This window comes from Coffea arabica, chromosome 6c (assembly GCF_036785885.1).
Source record: "Coffea arabica cultivar ET-39 chromosome 6c, Coffea Arabica ET-39 HiFi, whole genome shotgun sequence".
Lineage (NCBI taxonomy): Eukaryota > Viridiplantae > Streptophyta > Magnoliopsida > Gentianales > Rubiaceae > Coffea > Coffea arabica.
Genome location: NC_092320.1, coordinates 47,859,873 through 47,880,414, shown reverse-complemented (window position 1 = coordinate 47,880,414; position 20,542 = coordinate 47,859,873). Strand labels below are relative to the sequence as shown.

The following is a 20,542-nucleotide window of genomic DNA, read 5'->3' as shown; positions in this document are numbered from 1 at the left end:
ATAAGCAAGTAAGGGTTTCATAGTATTCTGCCTAAATTTGATGTATGATGCATATATGTTGTGAATAAGGTTATAAAAGGGACTTTGGTAGTGATTAGAACAAGAAAAGTGAGAAGGTTCCATTAAATACCAAAAATTCCAGATTTCTGGAAATTCTTGCTTCCATTCTGTCCGAATTTGAATCCCTATGTTAGAGGCCGAATTGGCCTTAGGTCAAAGAAGGAAAGTTGTAGAGAATGGTATTTTATAGGTGCCTACAAAATTTCAGCTCAATCGGAGCAACGTAGGACGTGAAAAGTCCAAAATACCCTTACTGTTTTAAGTATTTCCTAAGCAGTCCGTGAGATCAGTTAAGTTCAGTTTATCACGTTTTTCGACTAGGATCCATTCTGATTTAGCTTTTTGCCAAAACATGAAAGTTGTAGTATTCGGAATTAGCTTTCAAATGCCTCTAAGAACACCTGATTCGGACTTGTGTACTCTGAGATATGTCCATTACAGTGTTCTGCATTTAAACAGCCGACGAATTGGTTTCTGGTTTAGTAATTTGAGAATTTGACTAAGTTACATTAGGAACTGGACTAAGTGACCTTCATTAACATTGTAGCCCTGAGTCTTAGCTTCGAAACGGCATAGGTTACGTCTTAATCCGATAAGCGTAGCCTCGGATAAGTTATTTCCTCTTTCATACATCAAATCTGTCTTTTGCTAAATTGAAATTCTGCACTTGTTATTACTGTATTTCTTATTCTTATGATATTGTGAGCCTATGGAACGGCTCTTGACTTGAATTGCTTATGTGTGATGTTGGGTTGTGGTTGAGGAAAAATAATGAAGCCAAAATGGCTGGAAAATTAGGTAAACACAAAGGGCGTGCTGCCCAAATTTTCGCCCGAGGGCTAGGTTTCTATTTGAACTTGTATACTTTTGTTTGGCCAATACCATGACCGGTTTTCCATTTTAAAACATGATTTTTCATCCTTGGGTTCAAACAACCCTCTTCTTACTTGAAAGTCATCTTTACACGTTTTACTCCTAATTAGTCGGGTTTCTTTGTTTCCCTTAAATGTTTTGCTCGATAAACTATAATAATGTTCTCTTGTTCAACCTTAGGTTTCATTGGTGATTAAGGGTAATATCCGGAAGGATATTTTGCACGATATTTTGCATTTCTAGGTGAGTGTTCCTTATTTGATTCTATGGCTTGTTGTTATCATTTGCTAATGTGTTAAGTGCTTTTAATGATTTCCAAAACGAGCTTTCTAGGCGAGTGTGTACTTTATCGCACTCGACCTAAATAACTGTGCAATTTTCAAGGATTTAATGATTGAAATGTTACTTGCGCATGAATGTAAGCCTTTTGGGCTGAACTGGCCATTGCCCCTTGTTACCGGTCGTCTCGAGCCAGAAGCGGACTCGGTCGGGCGATTAGGGACTTGGGTGAACGTTTGGTATACTCGAGTATTACCCTGTAGGTTGGTGGAGACTGGCCAACGGCCAGGACGGGGGTGAATGAATGAATGGATGAACGAACGAACGAACGAACGAGGGTTTATTGATAAACGAAAAATGCATTTTCAAATGATTGGAGGAACAAGGGGAAATGTCAGGAGAACGAATGAACGAAATAACGAATTGCTCCTTGTGAGCCGTATCCTTTTAATGAATGTGTTACTATCGCTTTCCATTGTAAATGTTTCTTGAATTATTGATACTCCATGTTTAATGTATTGGATTGATTATCTGATTATGTGTTCGGAACCTCACTGGGCTTTTAGCTCATTCCTTTAGTTTTGTTTTCCTTAACAGGGGACGGCGAGCAGGATGAGAGCATAGACTAGCCTAGTCTAGGTTTTTTGTTTCTTTTGTAATGGTTCTCGCCCTAGTGCTTGGCATGGGCTGGTTGTATGGTGAAGTGAGAACCTTTGTACATTTGATGGCTGTACTTCCTTTTGAGATAGCAATGTATATAAGTTCCGCTTTAAGTTTGGATCAATGCCCTATTTATTCTTGTGATTGATTTCAATTTTTAATTGAGGACTGTAGCGAATGACTGAGTCCCGGCGAGAGCTGGGCAGGCGGCCCGCCGAACCCTCTGGTACGCCTTAGGGGGAGGTGGGGTCGTTACAGGTTCGATTTGCATAGGTGCATATGAGAATATCCGAATACTCTTTAAACCCGCATGCGGGTTTAAGGAGATTATGGCAACTCTCTGACACACTAGTTACCCAATCCAACTTGTGTGTAACTAAAATATATTTAAATAATATATTTCATATTTTTGTTATTTAGAGTTTAACAAAACATTAATATTGGGTAGATTTGAGGGATATGCATAATTTTGGATATTTGTAGGAATATTAGAAAATGGAAAATTTGGGTAAATTCCCAAATTTTGGAGGTAAGGTGCAATCCAAGAACTAAAACAGTCATTTATAAAACCTTAACAGTAATAAGGTGCAAACCAAAACTGCAATCCAAGAGTAATATCATTACAAATTTCATAACCATACATTAAATAAATAGAAATGCAATCCAATACTATCCAAAACACAAAATGTCTTGGGTATAATAGTAATTTTGCATTATATGATGTCAGCAATTGGGTCCCAAGTTCTGCCAGGGGAGGTCAGTGTAATTGTGGAAACCTCAGGGGAGGTCAGTGAAATTGTCAGAAACCTCAGGGGAGGTTTCTAAAATTATCCCTTTTTAATATTGTCAATTGCTAGTTTTTAATAGTTTTGTGAAAACATTGATAATGGTTGAGAAAATTTTGTTACATTACTGCAAGTAATAAATGTGCTTTTGTTCTTTTTCAAACATTTATTTTAATGTTTAATTTTGTTTAAAACTATTGTACTAGTATAGATTTGCAAGACAAAACTTAAGTTCTCAATAGTTAAAAAATTCATTACAGAGAAAACACAAAGTAGTAGTTGCAAAATGTGTATAAATTACAGATATTTTAATGTGTATAAATTACAGTTTATTTTAATGTTTAATTTTGTTTGAAACTATTTTACTAGTTTAGATTTGCAAGACATAGATTTATGGGTAATTTCTTTTTTTTTTTTTGCTTTCACATATTTAATTTATGTTAAATACAAAACCTACCAGTTTCCCTTTCAAAAAAATATTAGTGCAACACTTTTTGAATTTTACTTACAAACATATATGTATTTAACATAAATTAAATGATTCAGAGTGAAATGCCCATAAAGAGCAGAATATTTGTTCATGTAATGGAGAAAACCCACAAAGAGTTGGAACATTATGGGTCATTTCTTTTTTTAAAAAAATTTAATTTATGTTGAAAAGATAACCTGCCAGTTTTCGTTTTGTAAGAAATCAGTGTAACACTTTTTAAATTTTACTTACAAACATTTATAAATTTATCATAAATTATATGTTTGAAAGTAAAATACCCATAAAAAGTTGGTACTTTGAATAGATAATGCTCATTTGCCCATAAACTACACTCTCTGAAGGCTATTTTGTTAATTACTTTGTAGTACTTTGTTATTCCTTTGCTAATACTACTTGGCATGTAGTACAAAAGATAAATCTGGCATAAATTTCTTATTCCATTGATAAAAAGACCTGCCTGCCTTATAACTATTGTAATGAAAGATATATCTTTAGAGTTTATAACAAATTATTACTTAAGTTTGAGAAAATTATAAAATATTTATGCATAGTTTATCAAGATACCATTCGCAATTTCCTAATAAAAAAATAGGGGCTAAATTGTAAAAGCTAGGGTGCCATAATAGAAATAATAAAATTGGTGTATTACATATGAGGGTTAAATTGCAAAAGTTAGAGTGCCATAATAGAATTAATGAAATTGATGAATTACATATGGGGCTAAATTACAAAAGTTAGGGAGTAATAATAGAATTAAAGAAATCGGTGTACTACATATGGAGCTAAATTGTAAAAGTTAAGGTATCATAATGGAATTTTTTATAACATTTGGGGCTAAATCGCAAAAGTTAGGGTGACACAGTAGAATTAATGAAAGTGACTTAAAAATAATTACTTTAAACAGTGACAATTAATTCTTGTCACTAAATCCGAATCGGTAGAGTGACAGTGACGATATTAGAAGTTGTCACTATAGAGATCATTTTAGTGACAACTTTTTCAAGGTCGTCACTGAAGACTTAGTTGCTTTGAGCAATTATGACAACTTTCCTTGTCGTCACTAAACAAACACGTTTTGTGACGACTTTTGTCGTCACTAAAAAATGTTGTCACTAATGACCATATTTCTTGCAGTGTAGTTTGAGACGAAAATAACGGGTCGTCACTAAACATTTGGTTGCTTTGATGCAATTGTGACAACTTTAGGTGTCGCGACTAAAGAAGCTCCTTTTGTGACGACTTATTGTCATCACTACAAAATGTTGTCACTAATAACTTTTTTTTTCGTGATCAGTGACGACAACAAAAAGTCGTCCGTAAATAACTTAAATTAATATTTAAGTAACTATGACTAGTTTAATAAATCATCAAATTTTAAAAAAATTAAATTAATATTGAGACTCACAATTAAATAAAATCATAGTTAATAAATCATCAAATTTAAAAAACATAAATTAATATTGAGGTTCACAATTAAATAAATGCATTAGAGATGTTCAAGTTAGTGATGATACTTATGTTGTCACTAACTACACTATAGTTTTATTGACAAAAATTGGTCGTCAATAAACATAAACAGTGACAACAACGAAAAGTTGTCAAAGAAAGTGGTAGAATTACTGACAACTTTTATCAAGTCGTCACTATCGCAAAACTCGCGCCTTCCAAGTCCCATGGCGCGAAGTAGTTTTGTGACGACAATTAAAAGTTGTCACTGAAAACTCAGTTGCTTTGAGTCAATTGTGACAACCTTCAAAGTCGTGACTAAACAACCTCATTTTGTGACGACTTTTTGTCGTCACAAAGAAATGTTGTCACTAATGAACTTTTTTCTTGTAGTGGTACTTGACACTCACCAATTCAAAAGTAATTGAGCGAGAAAATCTTTCGTTGTCCCCTCCGGGATTCTCTTCATGACTAGCTTGAGCACCTGAAGCAATTGACAAGTATTTTTCACTCATAATCACCCATTAATCAAGAAAGGAGTTACACTCATCTAGTCTAGTCAATACCTCAAATCAAGAACCTTAGCCACTCAAAATAAAGGTTCAAAAGTGAGGTTTTATTAACACAAGGAAAACTAATTTCCTTCATGAAATCAAGTTTAAAGCAACCGCTTATCATAGAGAAGGAATAACGAGTTCTCAAAATTTCATTTTCTAAGAAATCGGCAAATTTCAGCTTTGCGTGTCAAACTTAGAAAAATCAGATATTGCACTCAATAGGTCCAAAATCGGAAACCTTGGCACCGTTGGAAACTTCTTCCAAAGTACTAAAAGTTCATAGAATACACTTTTCCATGATTCTAAATGTAAAACATTCAAAAATGAGCTTAAAATCGCTGTTTTGGTTCATAAGGCAGATTTAAGTTGGTTTTTGGCCAACTTTGAAAATTCGGTAAAATTCACTTGATTGGAACTACCCTTTGAAATTTGTAACTCAATTAGAGTTGCAAGTAAGGTTTATAACAGAACAAGCGGATCAGGAATCGGAGTTTCGAGTACCGAGATACGGTAGTTCAAAGTTTGGGAAAATTCAAAACTGGTGAACAAATTTCCAGATTTGAGCTTCCAACTTTGGGACTTTAGTTAGGTATCGAAACGGATTTCGATTGGTACTAACTTTGGCAGTATAACACTCCTATATATAGGGTATTACTCTATCAAATTTCATGGAAAAAATACCTTCGGGAAGGTAGTCAATCAAACACCCAAAATTTCGAAAATACTAAGACAAAACTACCTTGAACCTTTTGTTTTCCATTTCAAACATTTAGTCAAGGAAAAATTCCTCAAACATGGCTCATTAGTGTAGGCAAAGCCTAAGGAATATTCATGGTACATTTGGTAAGTGTTTAGCACCAAAATATTCAGTTAGCAAGTCTATACCAAGCCTTGCATCAAATCTGTCCAAAAGTCAGGATTTTCAAGAGCAGGGCAGGTTCCGTATTTTGATCACAAATCACTCAAATTAACTCGGAATTGGGCATGGTTTATGGTGTTGGAAAACACATTCATAGAGATATATTTCACAGAAGAAATCATTTTGAAATTCGGCACAGAACTAGCTCGAATTCGAGCCACAAGTTGCAGCCTCAGCATTTCGTTCCAGTAAAACAGAGAAACAGAACAGCCGACTTTAAATGGTTGGTTCGGTTCACATACATGGAACCAGAATGTGTATTTTATACCGTTGGAAAGTTGGAATGTCTAGTTTCGAATGCCACTGACGGCACTTGATTTCGACGTCGGAGCACAAAATTATGGCCGAAACACGAAAGCTAGTCAGAGCATTACGGGAACAGTTCCAGATTTACTAGCTTTGTGAAATCAATTCATTTGACCCACCAAACCTCAATATTTTTCAACGAAATTTTATACACCATCTATACAACATATAAATATCATAAATAAGTCATTACAACCCCAAAATTCTGCAGGAATAGGTACGTTCAAAGCAGAGGCAGAACTGGAACTTTTTCCCTCATGCATTTCTTGAAGTTCATACGACTAATATACCATTAATCTACCATTTTGAGCATCAAACCAACATTAAACACATCATTAATCATCACATCAGCCATCAAGACAAGGGTGGGAGTTCATAGAGCCCACCTTCAAAATTTTCCAACAATAACAACCACCCATAAGAATATTCAAGCTCATAAGTGTAAATTAACTTCCATAGGACAAGAATTTGAGAGTGGATCATTACCTACTTTGGTTGATGAACTAGAGCAGAATTTCAGCCCTTTTCTCAGCTCAGAAAAACCATGGAAAGCTCCTCTTTTTTGTAGTTAAATGGACTCTCCAAATGTTAAGCTAAGTAGAGTTAAAATTTGAGAGGATTTGGTAGTGATTTGAGCAAGATTTTGGAGTAGAATTTGATTAAGCAAGTTTGGTTCTTGCTCCTGGTGTTGGATGGCAGCTTTGAGGAGGAAGAAGAATGTTGTTGGCTGATAATGAGGCTTACGTGAGAGGCTTAAGAATATGTGGCTAAGAATGCCTTAAAAGTCAACTCTCTCGTGCGCGCGTGTACGCGCGCATTTTGGGCTCGATTCCTTTCGACTTTATTTCACTAGTGCAATAAACCTCTAATGCACTTATATACATATAAATATTATTCACTCTGAATTGTCCCAAAATAAGGGTCTAAAGTCCCTCAATTAAAATCACGCGTGTGAAAACGCGTATCTCCAATTTAGGCGCGATAGAGTGGAACCTCCGAGAAATTTTTATAACGATAATACTAATAACTATCGCTTGAGTATTTAAACCTAAAATTACCTATTTTAGAACCATTGTACATGTCTCCAATTTTTCGAGCTTATTGTACCCTCAATTCGATAAAATTTCCAAACACGTTTTCACTATTTTCATTACTCGAGCTTCCAAAAATTAATTTTTGAAACGAGTCATTTTAAAAATATAATGAAGCCATAATTCCATATATTTATGTCTAAAAGGGTTAGAAAATAATATTCTGGGCAATTGGCCAAATAAATAATTAAATGAACTCGAAATAAGAATTCAAATAAGAAAATTTGCGAGTCCTCACATAGAAAGTAACTGAACAGTCAACTAGCCGTTGGGGTATCGGACGTCCGGTTCGTCTGAATTTCGCATCCGACAGTAGGCAGTGAGCTTGAGAGAAATTCTTTAATTCTATCGGACGTCCGGTGCTTGCATCCGAAAGCAGATAATGAGTTAGAAAGAATATCTCAATTCTATTAGAAGTCCGGCATTGTCTTTATGAGCGTCCGACAGCTTCGTCGAGTTTGAAGAATCCTATTGGACGTCCGATACTTGCGTTCGATTGAGGTCAGTGAATTAGGGAGAGTGTCTTATTTCCTTCGAACGTCCGGTGATGGAGTTCTTCATGCATCCGAAGTTGCGCAAAGATTATCTGACGTCCGATCCTGTCTTCACAAGCGTCCGACAGCTTTCAGAGCAAACTTTGTTTCTTTCAATTGCACTTGATCTTTGAATCTGATTTGCTTCATAACTGAAAGGACCTTTGAGGAGATATTAGTATCATCCATTATTTTATAAACATCAAAAGTTAGGAACTAAGATCAACATTCTCCCCCTTTTTAATAATGACAAAACAATGGATGGAAGAAAGAAAATGATTGAACATATGAGCATAAACTCCCCCTCACTCATTGCATCAACAATTTTTAAGAACCAAACTTATAATCTCAGAAAAACTCCCCCTTTCACATAGCATCTATTTCTCCCTCTTTTTGTCATCATAAGATGAGATTAAAAATCAGCAACCATACAATAATAGAGAATCCAATACTCCAAACAAAAAAATGATACCATAATTCAACAATCATCAACATACCAGCAATCACCAGCCAAAAAATAGAAAATTGATACCAAACAGAGAAATAACAATCAAAATAATTATCAAAACAAACCATCATTAGATCAGTATCATTAGATTAGCATTATTATTTTCTCCCCCTTTTTGTCATTGTAAAAATTCAGTAGTATCCAAAAATATCAAGGAAAACTCAATTTAAAACATCAGAAACATCAAAAGAAAATTACAAACGAACATTATGAACAAGAATCTCACCAACCTTACCAATATCTCCTATTCCAATTGTTTTAATTTTCATGTCATCTCCAAGTGTCACTTGCCATAAGACTTTGACTTGAGTCTGATGGATCATCGGTCATGTGTCTTGAGCAATTACTGTCTATGAACTATTTTGATTCATTAATGATGTTCACCAGATTCACTTACTCAAGAGTTCAAGAACTAATATTTGGTACCCATTAATTTTTGGGTCCTTGAGAGTTAGTATCATGTCTAACTATCCACATGCATTTCATACCTCTTCTCATGTTTTTCCTCACATAGCAATTACTTTTCATATGACCTTTTTAACAACAAAAATTACACATAACCAGCGAATTAATTGTATAAACAGGTGTAATAAATCTCATTTGTCTTCTCTTATAAATAGTAAAATCATTTGCACCAGAATTTATCTTCTTCTAATAAGTGCCAAGATGAGACTTTGTTCCATTTCGTTGAAAACAGTTTTGTTTCTTATATTGGAGAAACTCATTTAGATTATCCATTTTTCTTTTCAAATTGCCTTGTTCCTCTTTGAACATTTCACAAATCCCTATTTTTCTATCAAGTTTATTTTGTAAATCAATCTCATTCTTTTTCAAGAAATCATTTTCAGATTTCAACTTCTTATTTTCTTGAAAAAGGCGTGTATTATTTTGAAGAAGAAAACTAATTTTGGTTTTAATTCCTTATTTCTAACATAAAATTCTTTCAAACTATCATGCAACTTTTAAATGAAAGATTCAAGATCATCATCAGTTTCATCATCGCTTTCAAATTGAGGGTTAGAAGTCGTTACTTCATTATCCTCGATGGTCATGAAAGCCAATTGAGCAGATTCTTCTTCCTCTTCAATTTCACCACCGGAGTTGCACTCATTCCATGTGAATTGGAAGTTGTTGAATCTTGATTTTCTTCCAGCTTTCCTCTTCTTCATTGGACAGTCATTGATGTAGTGTCCAAGTTGGCCGCATTCATAGTATTTGTCACCTTGTTTTTTGTTGGCCTCATACTTTTCTTTGTTTTTTACATTGTTGAATTGATTAGAATCTGAATTGCGAGGTCCTCCTCTTCTAAATCTCCTTTTGTTAAAGATCCTTTTCAAACTTCTTATTATAAGAGCAAGATCACTGTCATCAACTTCCATATCTTTTCCATCCAAGGAGGCCGAATCATCTTCATCTTGAGATGATTTTAGAGCAATGCTCCTTCTTACCTTTGTATCCTCTTCCTCTTGCACTTTGGACTTAAATTTCAATTCATAAGAGGTTAGAGAATTAATAAGAGATTCAACAGGCAAGGAATTTAGATTTCTAAGCTCTTCAATGGCAGTCACTTTACTCTCCCAATCCTTGGTTAAGCCATTCAGAATTTTTCTGTTTTTCTCACCTAGAGAGTATTCCTTTTCTAGCACCTCTAAATCCTTAATGAGGTCGTTGAATTTACAATACATATTATCAATGTTTTTATGAGATTCCATCTTGAACGATTCATACTTGGTAACCAGAATAGACTTCTTTTGTTCTCTCACATTCTCACTTCCTTCATGAATTTCTCTAACTTTGTCCCAGATTTCTTTAGCGGACTTACAATTCTTGACTCTAATAGATTCATTTGAGTTTAAAGTACAATATAACACATTCATGATTTTTGCATTTAAGGTGAGATGACCTCTATCCATAGCAGTCAGTTTACTTCTTATTTTTGGTCTAGATCTATGAGTATTTTTATCTATAAGAGAGGCATCATATGAACCTTAACTAATAATAAATAACAATTCAATATCAATTGATTGCAAAAAAATAATCATTCTTTCTTTCCAACTCACATAATTTGATCCATTAAACATAGGTGGTCTAATGACAGAATGGCTTTCAAAAAATATGGCATTATTGATTGTCGTTTTTACTCCTAAACCGATTGAACTTAATCTCAAGGAGACCAAGCTCTGATATCAATTGTAAGAATCGAAGACAACTTAAGAGTGGGATGAATTAGGTTGATTATAAAACTAATCAAGTTATGGGCACTTTTTCGCTCAAAATGAAATTTACCCTCTTTTCTAAGTGATCACACAATATATATTAGTCAATGAATGAACAATATCACTTGAGAGAAGTCGAAGAGATAAATAATTTAAAGATCACAACATAACAATAAGTAAATGAGAAGAAAGAAATTGCAAACCAATTGACTACCAAGATCCTCTTGAACTTGTAGATCAATTCAAACAAGTTTCTTCAAATTGATGAAATACAACCAATCTTGTGTACAAAGGAAGGTTCACTTCCTCCTTGCCCCAAACTCCATTCGATCAAATTAGGAAGTTTTACTATCCCTCAAGACAACCCTCACAGAGCTACACTATTGAAGTATTCACTCACAAATGAAAAGTTTACAATGAATTTCACACTACCAAGACTACAAATCTTCCTTGAAGAGTGTTTTCTCACTAAAATTACTCTAGATCTTTTGTATCTTCAGTGTGCAAAAGTTATTTGAAGTTTCTGATCATGCGCTATTTATATAAGACCAAGAAAATGCTTCATTAATGCTTCCAACGGATAGAAAGTAGCTGAACAGTCAACTAGTCGTTGGGGTATCAGACGTCCGGTCTGTCTGAATTTCGCGTCCGATAGTAGGCAGTGAGCTTAAGAGAAATTCTTTAATTCTATCGGACGTCTGGTGCTTGTGTCCAAAAGCAGACAATGAGTTAGAAGAAATATCTCAATTCTATCGAACGTCGGGCATTGTCTTTGTGAGCGTCCGACAGCTTTCGTCAAATTTGAAGGATCCTATCGGACGTTCGATGCTTGCATCCGATCGAGGTCAGTGAGTTAGGGAGAATGTCTTTTTTCCTTCGGACGTCTGGTGATGGAGTTCTTCATGCGTCCGAAGTTGCGCAAAAATTATCGGATGTCCGATTCTGTCTTCACAAGCGTCCGATAGCTTTTAGAGCAAACTTTGTTTCTTTCAATTGCACTTGATCTTTGAATCTGATTTGCTTCATAACTGAAAGGATCTTTGAGAAGATATTAGTATCATCCATTGTTTTGTAAACATCAAAAGTTAGGGACTAAGATCAACAACTTAAAATTTTTGCATACCAACTATCCACTTAATATCTAAGACTGCCTCTATTATCTTCATGCTACTTAAAAAGTTGGGAAATTTTGGGATATCTACAAAAACATGAGTTTGGAAATTCAAAACATAATTCACGAATGAGAAATTGAGTACTATTCACTTTAATTTAAATATTATAGATATTTTATTAAATGACTAATTTTCCAACTACCCAATCACTCAATGCAGGACCTACTAGTGCCATATCAATTCGATCTCACTATCACATATCATTTTAATAGCCAACTAAGTGGGAGCCAGTTAATACCATGGCAGCCGACATAAGCATAACAAGTTGCACTTTCTAAAATTATGGGGCAAAATATCTCCCATGGGGCCTCAACCCAGCAAATTTCTGTAAATAATGCCAAAATAAGAAATCATATCAAATTTTGTGTTTTGAACAAATTAGTGCTACAGTAAGGGTCGTCGCTAATGAGAAAAGTCGCATTGAGGGAAATTGAATTTATTTCAGGTTTTTTTAAGTCGCATAGCAATTTAAATAAATAATAATCTTTTTAAAAAGCAGAGACTAGCTTAGCTTGGATGTGGCTAAACATGTGCACTGTTGATCAACGGTGCGAATTTTCTTTTAAAAAAAAATTGAAGACACCGCATTGCAGTGACTGTTTAGCGGAATCCACTTTTAGATGCAATGTAGTTTCAACACCATTGATTAATAGTTGATCAACAGTGTGAAGTATTTAAAAAAAAAAAAAAATCCAGACGCCACATTCAACATCTGATATAGCCGCATCCATTAACCCGCGGTAAAAGTCTTTGGGCCGTTGATCAATTATGATTAATGATACATACACTCCACTGAAATTTTTATTTTTTTTAAGTCGTTGATTAATTCTAGATGAACGGCTGGATCATGTCGATACAGTCAATGCAGCTTGCGTTTGGTTATAAATTTATCATTGAATTTGTCAATTTGACTCGCACAACCCCATTTGTATCCTTCCACTCATCGTCTCCCTAATTTCTTCCTTCCATTATAAAGAAAATCTCGAAGAACTCTTGCCCAAATTATGTTTCCACCATTGTGCAGCCAGTTAGTTCACATATATTGTCGCTTATTGGTATGCATTTGTTTCCTTTATCGGTCATAAAAAAACAAGTGGACTTCTGAGATCTAAAGTTGGTGGTGGTCGGCCAAAATCTTCAGCAAACCAACAGGTATCGCAGACAAACCTCATATGTCATTCGAATATGACTTGGTTTATTATATTTAATTAGTATTAGTTTGTTAGTTGATTATATTTGATTTAAATGATTACTATTACATCAGTAGTTTATTTTATTTAATTAGCATTAATTTATTACATTTGATTAGTATTTGAATTAGTTTAATTAGTAATAGTTTATTAATTAATAGTGTTATTAGTATTAATTGTATTACATCTCCCTGTTCAGTACAAGTACTATTTAGTACACGTATTTACATTTTTTTTTTAAAAAATATTAGATATGTTATTTATCGGAAGAACAAAATTACATACGCCAATGCCTGAATAAAAAACTACCCCTTCCTAATAACAAACTGGCGGAGGGAAGGCATACCTAGCCTATCTAGAAATAAAGCCCCTCGCGCTAACCAAGGCAACTCCGCAGCCGCCAAATATATCTCGTCACGGGCCCGCTGGCATCTAGTATTCGCCAACATATCGGCGACCTGGTTCGCCTGATGGTAACAGTGAAGAATCCGCGGAAAGTAAGACGCTACCGCCATCAACTGCTGCACCTCCGTGTGGATGCCCCATGGGCAATGAGCTAAACGATTCAAAATGCGAACTAATGTTAACGAGTCCATTTCAACGTCAAAGGTGGCGATGCCCCGCTGGAGGCACAAATTGACCCCAAACAACAGGGCACGGGCCTCAGCCTGCACACTTGAAGCCAAGCCGAAAAAACAAGAAAATGCCAGCACCATCCTCCCCTCCTCCACTCCAAACAGGATTACCCTTAGAACAACTGTCCGTGTTAAGTTTTAGGCTTCCGTGGAGAGCACGCACCCATTTTACCAGCCTATGTGAGATCCCGCTTTCCACTTCGATATGGCCAAATAAAAATGGACCCACGACCCTGACGGTACCCGACAGCCCGGAAACTGGATCCTGAACAACTGTATCACCTCGGAGAAGATCAAATGGCATACTTGAGCCCCCACAATCCTTTTGCTCTCGTACTTCGCCCCGTTCCGAGCCTTCCAAAGATGCCAGCAGATCAACAAAGGGACAACCTGGTGGACAAACTTCAACAACTTATTTTGATGCCGCCCCTCCCACCAGGCTACCAGACAAACGCGAAACGAAGACCCTGACCAACCTGCCCAAATCGGAGCCCCAAAGAACTGCCACACAAACCGTGCCATAGCCCCCTCACAAAACACATGCTCCGTAGTCTCAATCTCAGGAGATGTACAACACGAACATCGAGACGGTCCCTGCACCCCCAACTTCCATACAAAACAGTCCAAGGGAATGCGATCGCGCAGCAGGCGCAAGAGAAAAAATGAAACTCTCAGCGGTACCCCTAGCTGCCAAATGCGCTTGAAAAGAGGCGTAGGCCTAGAATGATGCCGGACCAAGAAAAAAGCCGTCTTGAGACTAAAACGTCCCGATGGCTCCGGCCGCCAAACCATTAGGTCAGGCAGCGACCCTCCAGGTGGATGCAATTGGCCAATCTCCGCAACTATATCCGGCGGTACCCGTTGTGAAATCTTGCAAACGTCCCAGGAACCGCCATGCACAAAGTCTGCCACCTTATGGTCCGACACACTATCCAATCAATCCGCCAAACCCCCAGAACCTAGCCAATTGTCAAACCAAAAATTCACATTTCCGGACCGGATGATCCATCCAATGTTCCTTTCCGCCAAGGCTCGGACTTTCCCCATCCTTCTCCACCCCTCTGATCCCTTCTCCGAAAACACCAGGTTAGGATGCACTACCCGGCAAAACTTAGCATGCATAAATGAGGCCCATAAGGACGACTTGGATCGAAAATTCCACCATAATTTGATGGAGAAAGCCCGGTGAATATCTTCCAGCAGGCGGAGCCCAACCCCTCCTTCTTCACGCTCAACACATAGATCTTTCCACCGAATCCAATGATGTTTGGGACCGTTGTCACCCGACCCCCATAGAAAATTAGCGAATATACCCTCCAGCTCCTTAAAAACAGCTTTGGGAGGCGAAGCCGCCATCAACAGGTATGTTGGCATAGCAGAGAGGACATGTTTCAACAACACAATCCTCCCTCCTTGTGACAGCAACCTATTCTGCCAGGACAACACCCGCAGAAGGATGACCTGACACAACCTGTGACGCCGCACATCTCCCTAAGGCGGACCAAAGGGTATCGGCGGACGCCTGCCCAACTCTCGCCAGGACTCAAGCAATTCCATTCCATTGAAAACCGAACTAAACACTTCGATGAGAGCAACATGAATACAAAAATGCAGAAGCATTCAAGCTTAACAAGTCACTTAATATATAACCAGTACATCGGGTAATCATAAAACGACTTAAATTCAAAGTACACGTCAAGGCCCAAACTTTTCAAGTTTACAATTTCCAAAAGTACAACCCAAACCAGGGCCTAGTCAAAATATATAACAGGAGTCTTAACAAAAGTACAACGGATGGTTTCTCCATATTTCTCCAAGATTCGGTCCTGTTAAGGAAAACAAAACTATAGGGTGAGCTAAACGCTCGTGAGGCCAAGAACACACATGCAAGCACTTTGTCAAATATCAATCCCAAATTCAATAAATAAAATCACGTCTTTTCAATAATCAATCATTCAAACAGGAAAAGTAATCAGAAACAATTCAAGGATATAGTAGCTCTCAGGAGCTAAATTCCACTTGCTCTGCCGATGACATTCGTATACCTTCCCGCGTTGACCCTCCTATCAACCAGGTCGGTATTTCCATTTCCGTAGATCACCACTTACTTCCCTCCGTCCACTGTACACCCCAAGGGCTCACAAGTCATTTATAAGGCGATACTCCACGAGTATGCCAAGCAGGACCTCTCATTAGGTCGAGCTTATATATATCTCATGGCTCGCCCAAGTTCCCGACCAAACCCATTGCCGGCTCGAGTCCAAGGACGGCCTATGAGTTTGGGCGTCCCCCATTCATTAGAAAGTCGAGGAGGTTCACTCCAACGACACATGCATTCATGACATAACATTTCATTTCATTCATTCATTCAATACATTTCATTCATTCATTTGAAATTAGAACGAGTGCGATAAAGTATGCACCTGCCCTTATTCTTAAAACTTCCAACAATTACCACAAATAAGCAAGTATCAAATTTCACACACTTGACACTCACCGAGCAATTCAATAAGAATTATTTTCTGAGAGTTCAAGTGTCCACTGTGAGATCCTCTTGAAGGTCTCCTTGTGCGCCTGGCAATTAACAGTGGATAATCACACAATTAACCCACTTATCAAGAAGATTGTACACTAGTACAATCTAAGGATTATTTCGCAAAAAGGAACCTCAATTACACGTAAATCGAGGTTCAACTTGCCTTTTATTATGTACAATATTATTTGAGTTTTTATCATGAAAATCGTGAGCAAAACGTTTAAAAATATTAAAAGAATAAAGAGTTCTTGAAAAACTCTATTTCTTTGAGATTGGAAAATTTTCAGTTTTATGATGAATCTTTGAAAAATCGTAACTCGCTCGGTATAAGTCGAGAATTGGAAAACTTTATACCGTTGGAAACCTCTTAGAAAGTACTATAAGTTCCTAGAAGACACTTTTCCATGAATCGAAGTGAAAAGTATTCAAAAATGAGCTTGAAGATGCAGGATTGGTTTACATGGCAGAATTAAGTTGGATTTCGGCCAACTTTGGAAATTCGGCACGATTCACACGTTGCAAACCGGCCTCTGAAATTTGCAGCTCAATTAGTGTTACAAGTGAGGTTTATAACAAAACAAGCGGATCAAGGATCGGAATTTCGAGTACCGAGATACGGTAGCCCGAAGTTGGGGAAATTCAAGACCGGAGAAGAATTTCCAGATTTGAACCTCCAACTTTAGCAATTTAATTGGGTATCGAAACGAACTTGGATTGGTACCAAAATTGGCAGTATTTTACTCCCATATGAAAGGTACCGCTCTATCAAATTTCAGGGAAAAATACCTTTGGTAAGATAGTTAATTAGTCAACCAAAGTTCAGGAAAATTATAAGGCAATCTGCCTTGAGACTTTCATTACCCATTTCAAAACGTTTAATCAAGCAAACTATCCAATCATGGTTCATTTGTGAAATAAAGGCCTAAGAAACATCCATAATGCCTTTGGTAAGTGTTTAGTATCAAGAACATCAATTAACAAGTTCACTCCAAGATCTTGTTCCAAACCAGTCCAACATTAGGGTTTTTTTCCAAAACAGAGCAGTCCACTTGTTTCAGTCACAACTCAGTCAATTTAACTCGGAATGAGGTATGGTTTATGGAGTTGGAAAATACATTCATAGGACTAAAATATCACAGAAGAAATCATTTCCAAATTCGGCACCCATCTGGTTCAAAATCGGGCATCAAGTTGCTGCCTGAACAGTTCATTCCAGATGAACAGAGCAACAGGACAGCGAACTTAAAACATTTGGTCCGGCTTGCTCACAAAGAATCAGAACGTACATTATATACCAAATTAAATCCAGGAATGTCTAGTTTCAAACGCCACCAACGGCACATGATTTTGACATCCGAGGACAGAGTTATAGCCAAAATACTACCACTGGTCAGAATCATACGCGAACAGTTTTCCAGATTTGCTAGTTTCTCAAGAAAAATTCATTTGCTCAATCAAACCTCAATATTTTCCAGTGAAAATTTTCACACATCTAATACATCCTATAAACATCCAATTCAAGCTATTAGACCATTAAAAATTGGCCTCGAAATGGCCGAACATGGCAAGGGCAAAATCGGAAGTTTTTGCTTCTTACACCCAATGAAGTTTCTACTAATTACCCACCACTAATGCATCATTTTAACCACTAAACCAACAATATAACCACCATCAATCATCAAATCAGCAACAACAACCCAAGTGTGGGAATTCAAAGAGCCCACAATCACATTTTTACACCATACACAAGCTAACCAAATGCATGCATGAACTTAACAAGGTAAGATAGCTTCCAAACTTCAAGTTTCCAAGAGTGGATCATCACTTACTTTGGGTTGATGTTCAGCAGAATTTTCGGCACTCTATTACCCCAGAAAAACCGTGATTTCCAGCCCTTGTTTGCAGCTCAAAATGATCCTCAAGTGTCAATGTGAGAACCCGCAAAACCCTAATTATTTTCCTAGGGTTTTAGTTCCCTTAATTGCATGTTTTCTGCATTTTCTGGCTTAGAAATATTTTCTTGGTGGATTTTATGAGCAGTTATAGTTTTTAGACGATCTTTCTAGTATTGGTGAGTTTTTGAAAAATTAAGGATAAATAACGGACGTGGGACCCACTAGTGCGAAAAGTTCGGAAAAATTCTGCCAATAAGGTTAAATTCCGGATACTGTGTAAAATTTATCGGGTGTTAAGAGATAAGTAGAGTGTGTGAAATGATTGATGTGAGAGGAAAAGGAAGTGATAAGATTGCATTAATGGTGTGACAAGTGTCACCCTCTTAGTGGTTCCAAGTTAAGATTTACTATTCCAATTTTTGACTTTTTTGACCAAAGGGTAAATATCTTAAAAATTGCTAAAAAATTCACCATTTCTTCTCCTTGGTGGCCGGCCCTCTTGTGCTAAGAAAGGAAGAAAACTTCTTCAATTTTCAAGTCCCAACTAGCTCAAATCACCCAAAAATACTTGCTTCCATCTATTTCCACTCCATAAAATTCCTTCCTTGGGTGCTAGTAGGTAGTTTAGTGAAGTTTGTTTGAAGAGCTAAGGTGTCCAACATCTTCCTCTCTCTTGTTTACTTGGTAAGTGGTGATTGACTACCCTCCTATACCTTATGAAGCTTAAGTTATGCTTATTAGTGATTAAAGTGCTGAAATTTCTGGTTTTTATCTTGGTTTGAAGTGATTTGGTGAAGTTTTTATTTTATTGATGATTTTTCTGGTTTAATTGGATTATGATGGTGTGGTTGTTTATGATGGTTGGTAATGGTCTATATAGACTCTAGTAGGTGCAAATTATGGGTAATTGCAATCAATTTTGAGTTTTGATTGAATTGTGAAATGTTAGGGTTTCAAAACCCCTAATTCTGTCCGGTTTTAGATCATAGGGTTAGAGGCAGAATTGGACTTTTCTCAAAACATGAAAGTTGTAGGTATTGATGAGTTTGAAGTGCCTGCAAAATTTCAGGTCATTTGGATTTGTGTAGAGTGAGTTATGTCGATTTTACTGTTGCTGGTCTGGGTTGCTCAGAATGTGAAAACTGCGCTTGTAATCGTTTGTTTTGACTGGAATTGGTTTGGATTTTGAAGTTGGTGTCTTCTGATGAAATGTAGCTGGATGTCTTAGCTAACATATACCTTTGGAATTTCGGCATTTGGACCTGTATAGACTGAGTTGTGTTCATTACAGCATAATGTGATTTGTGAACCTGCAATTACGGTTCAGGTTGTGGTATTCTGCATTTTTGGCCTAGTTGTGCTAGGATTTGGACTGAGTGGCCTTCTACATTGTTGTAGCCCTGTTCCATAGCTTCGAAACGGTGGGCCTTACACCTCCATCCGATAATCATAGTGAAATTGACGCCATTACCGCACAATAAGGGCAAAACAGTTTTTCTATTCGGGGCCAAGACTAATGCTATTTCTAATTTCTGGTTTGCTATCATGCTTATTTATGTGTGAGGCCCCAGTCCGTTCTACGTTGATATATTCATTAGTTAGGCGGTAACGTTTGGTTTTGTGAGTATTTCGAAAACCCTAAGTAGGGAGTAAGATTTAAACCCTAGTTTTGTATTCGAACAAGTTTGAGTGGTGATTAAAGTTAGTTATGTTAATGTGTGTTTTAGTGTGGGTAAGTATAGGATTTAATCCATTTTGTATAGATTAATTAAGTTTAAGAAGGTTAGAAACCCGAAGTGAACAAAAACCCTAATTTCCGGTTAAGATTGGAAACTCGTCTTTTCTACATTTTTCTGTATTAGAAAAATTCCCCAGATAATTTTTATTGAGTAAATGGAGTTTTTAGATGATTTTTCTAGTATTAGTTGGTTTTTGAGAAATTAACAACGTATATCGAACGTGGGACCCACGAGTGTGAAAAGTTCGGAAAATTTCGGCCGATTAGGTTAAGTTTCGAATACTGGGTTTAATTTACCGGGTGTTAAGAGATAAGTAGAGATTGCAATTTGGATTGATATGAGAGAGAAAAGTTAGGTAGATATTTCAAAAAAGGTGACAAGTGTCACCATAAGATTAACTCTTACAATAAGATTTACTATTCCATTTTTTGACTTTTGACCCAATTGGTTAAATATCTTAAAATTAACCAAAAATCACCATTTTTCTCTTACCTTTGGCCGGCCCTCTCTCTTGCAAGAAGGAAGAAAACCTCTCTCAATTCCTTGCTCTAATCTTGCCCAAATCAACAACTTAACCGTTTAATCTTGAATTCCTTCCATAAAACCTCTTAGTTTAGTGCTTGTAAGGTGTTGTGTGGAGTTGTTTGGAAGC

General features: G+C 36.6%; 1 protein-coding gene across 1 annotated transcript; it reads right to left on the bottom strand.

Moving 5' to 3' along the window:
- Nucleotides 1-13,390: 13,390 nt before the first annotated feature.
- On the bottom strand, nt 13,391-15,076 carry LOC140008771 (uncharacterized). Its single transcript, XM_072053643.1, has 5 exons — nt 14,697-15,076; nt 14,402-14,648; nt 14,197-14,314; nt 13,893-14,074; nt 13,391-13,753 (listed from the first exon to the last, which is right to left on the bottom strand). The coding sequence occupies exons 1-5, from the start codon at nt 15,074-15,076 to the stop codon at nt 13,391-13,393; spliced, it is 1,290 nt and encodes a 429-aa protein (XP_071909744.1).
- Nucleotides 15,077-20,542: the final 5,466 nt, after the last annotated feature.

Bases quoted from the DNA above. Each gene is read 5' to 3' on its own strand.
- LOC140008771 (XM_072053643.1), bottom strand. From the start codon at position 15,076: ATGGCGGCTTCGCCTCCCAAAGCTGTTTTTAAGGAGCTGGAGGGTATA. The intron at 14,315-14,401 runs GTACCGCTGAGA...TTGGGGGTGCAG, and splicing joins AGCGCATTTGGCAGCTAGGG to GGACCGTCTCGATGTTCGTG. The intron at 13,754-13,892 runs GTAAAATGGGTG...TCAAGTGTGCAG, and splicing joins GCGGGATCTCACATAGGCTG to GCTGAGGCCCGTGCCCTGTT.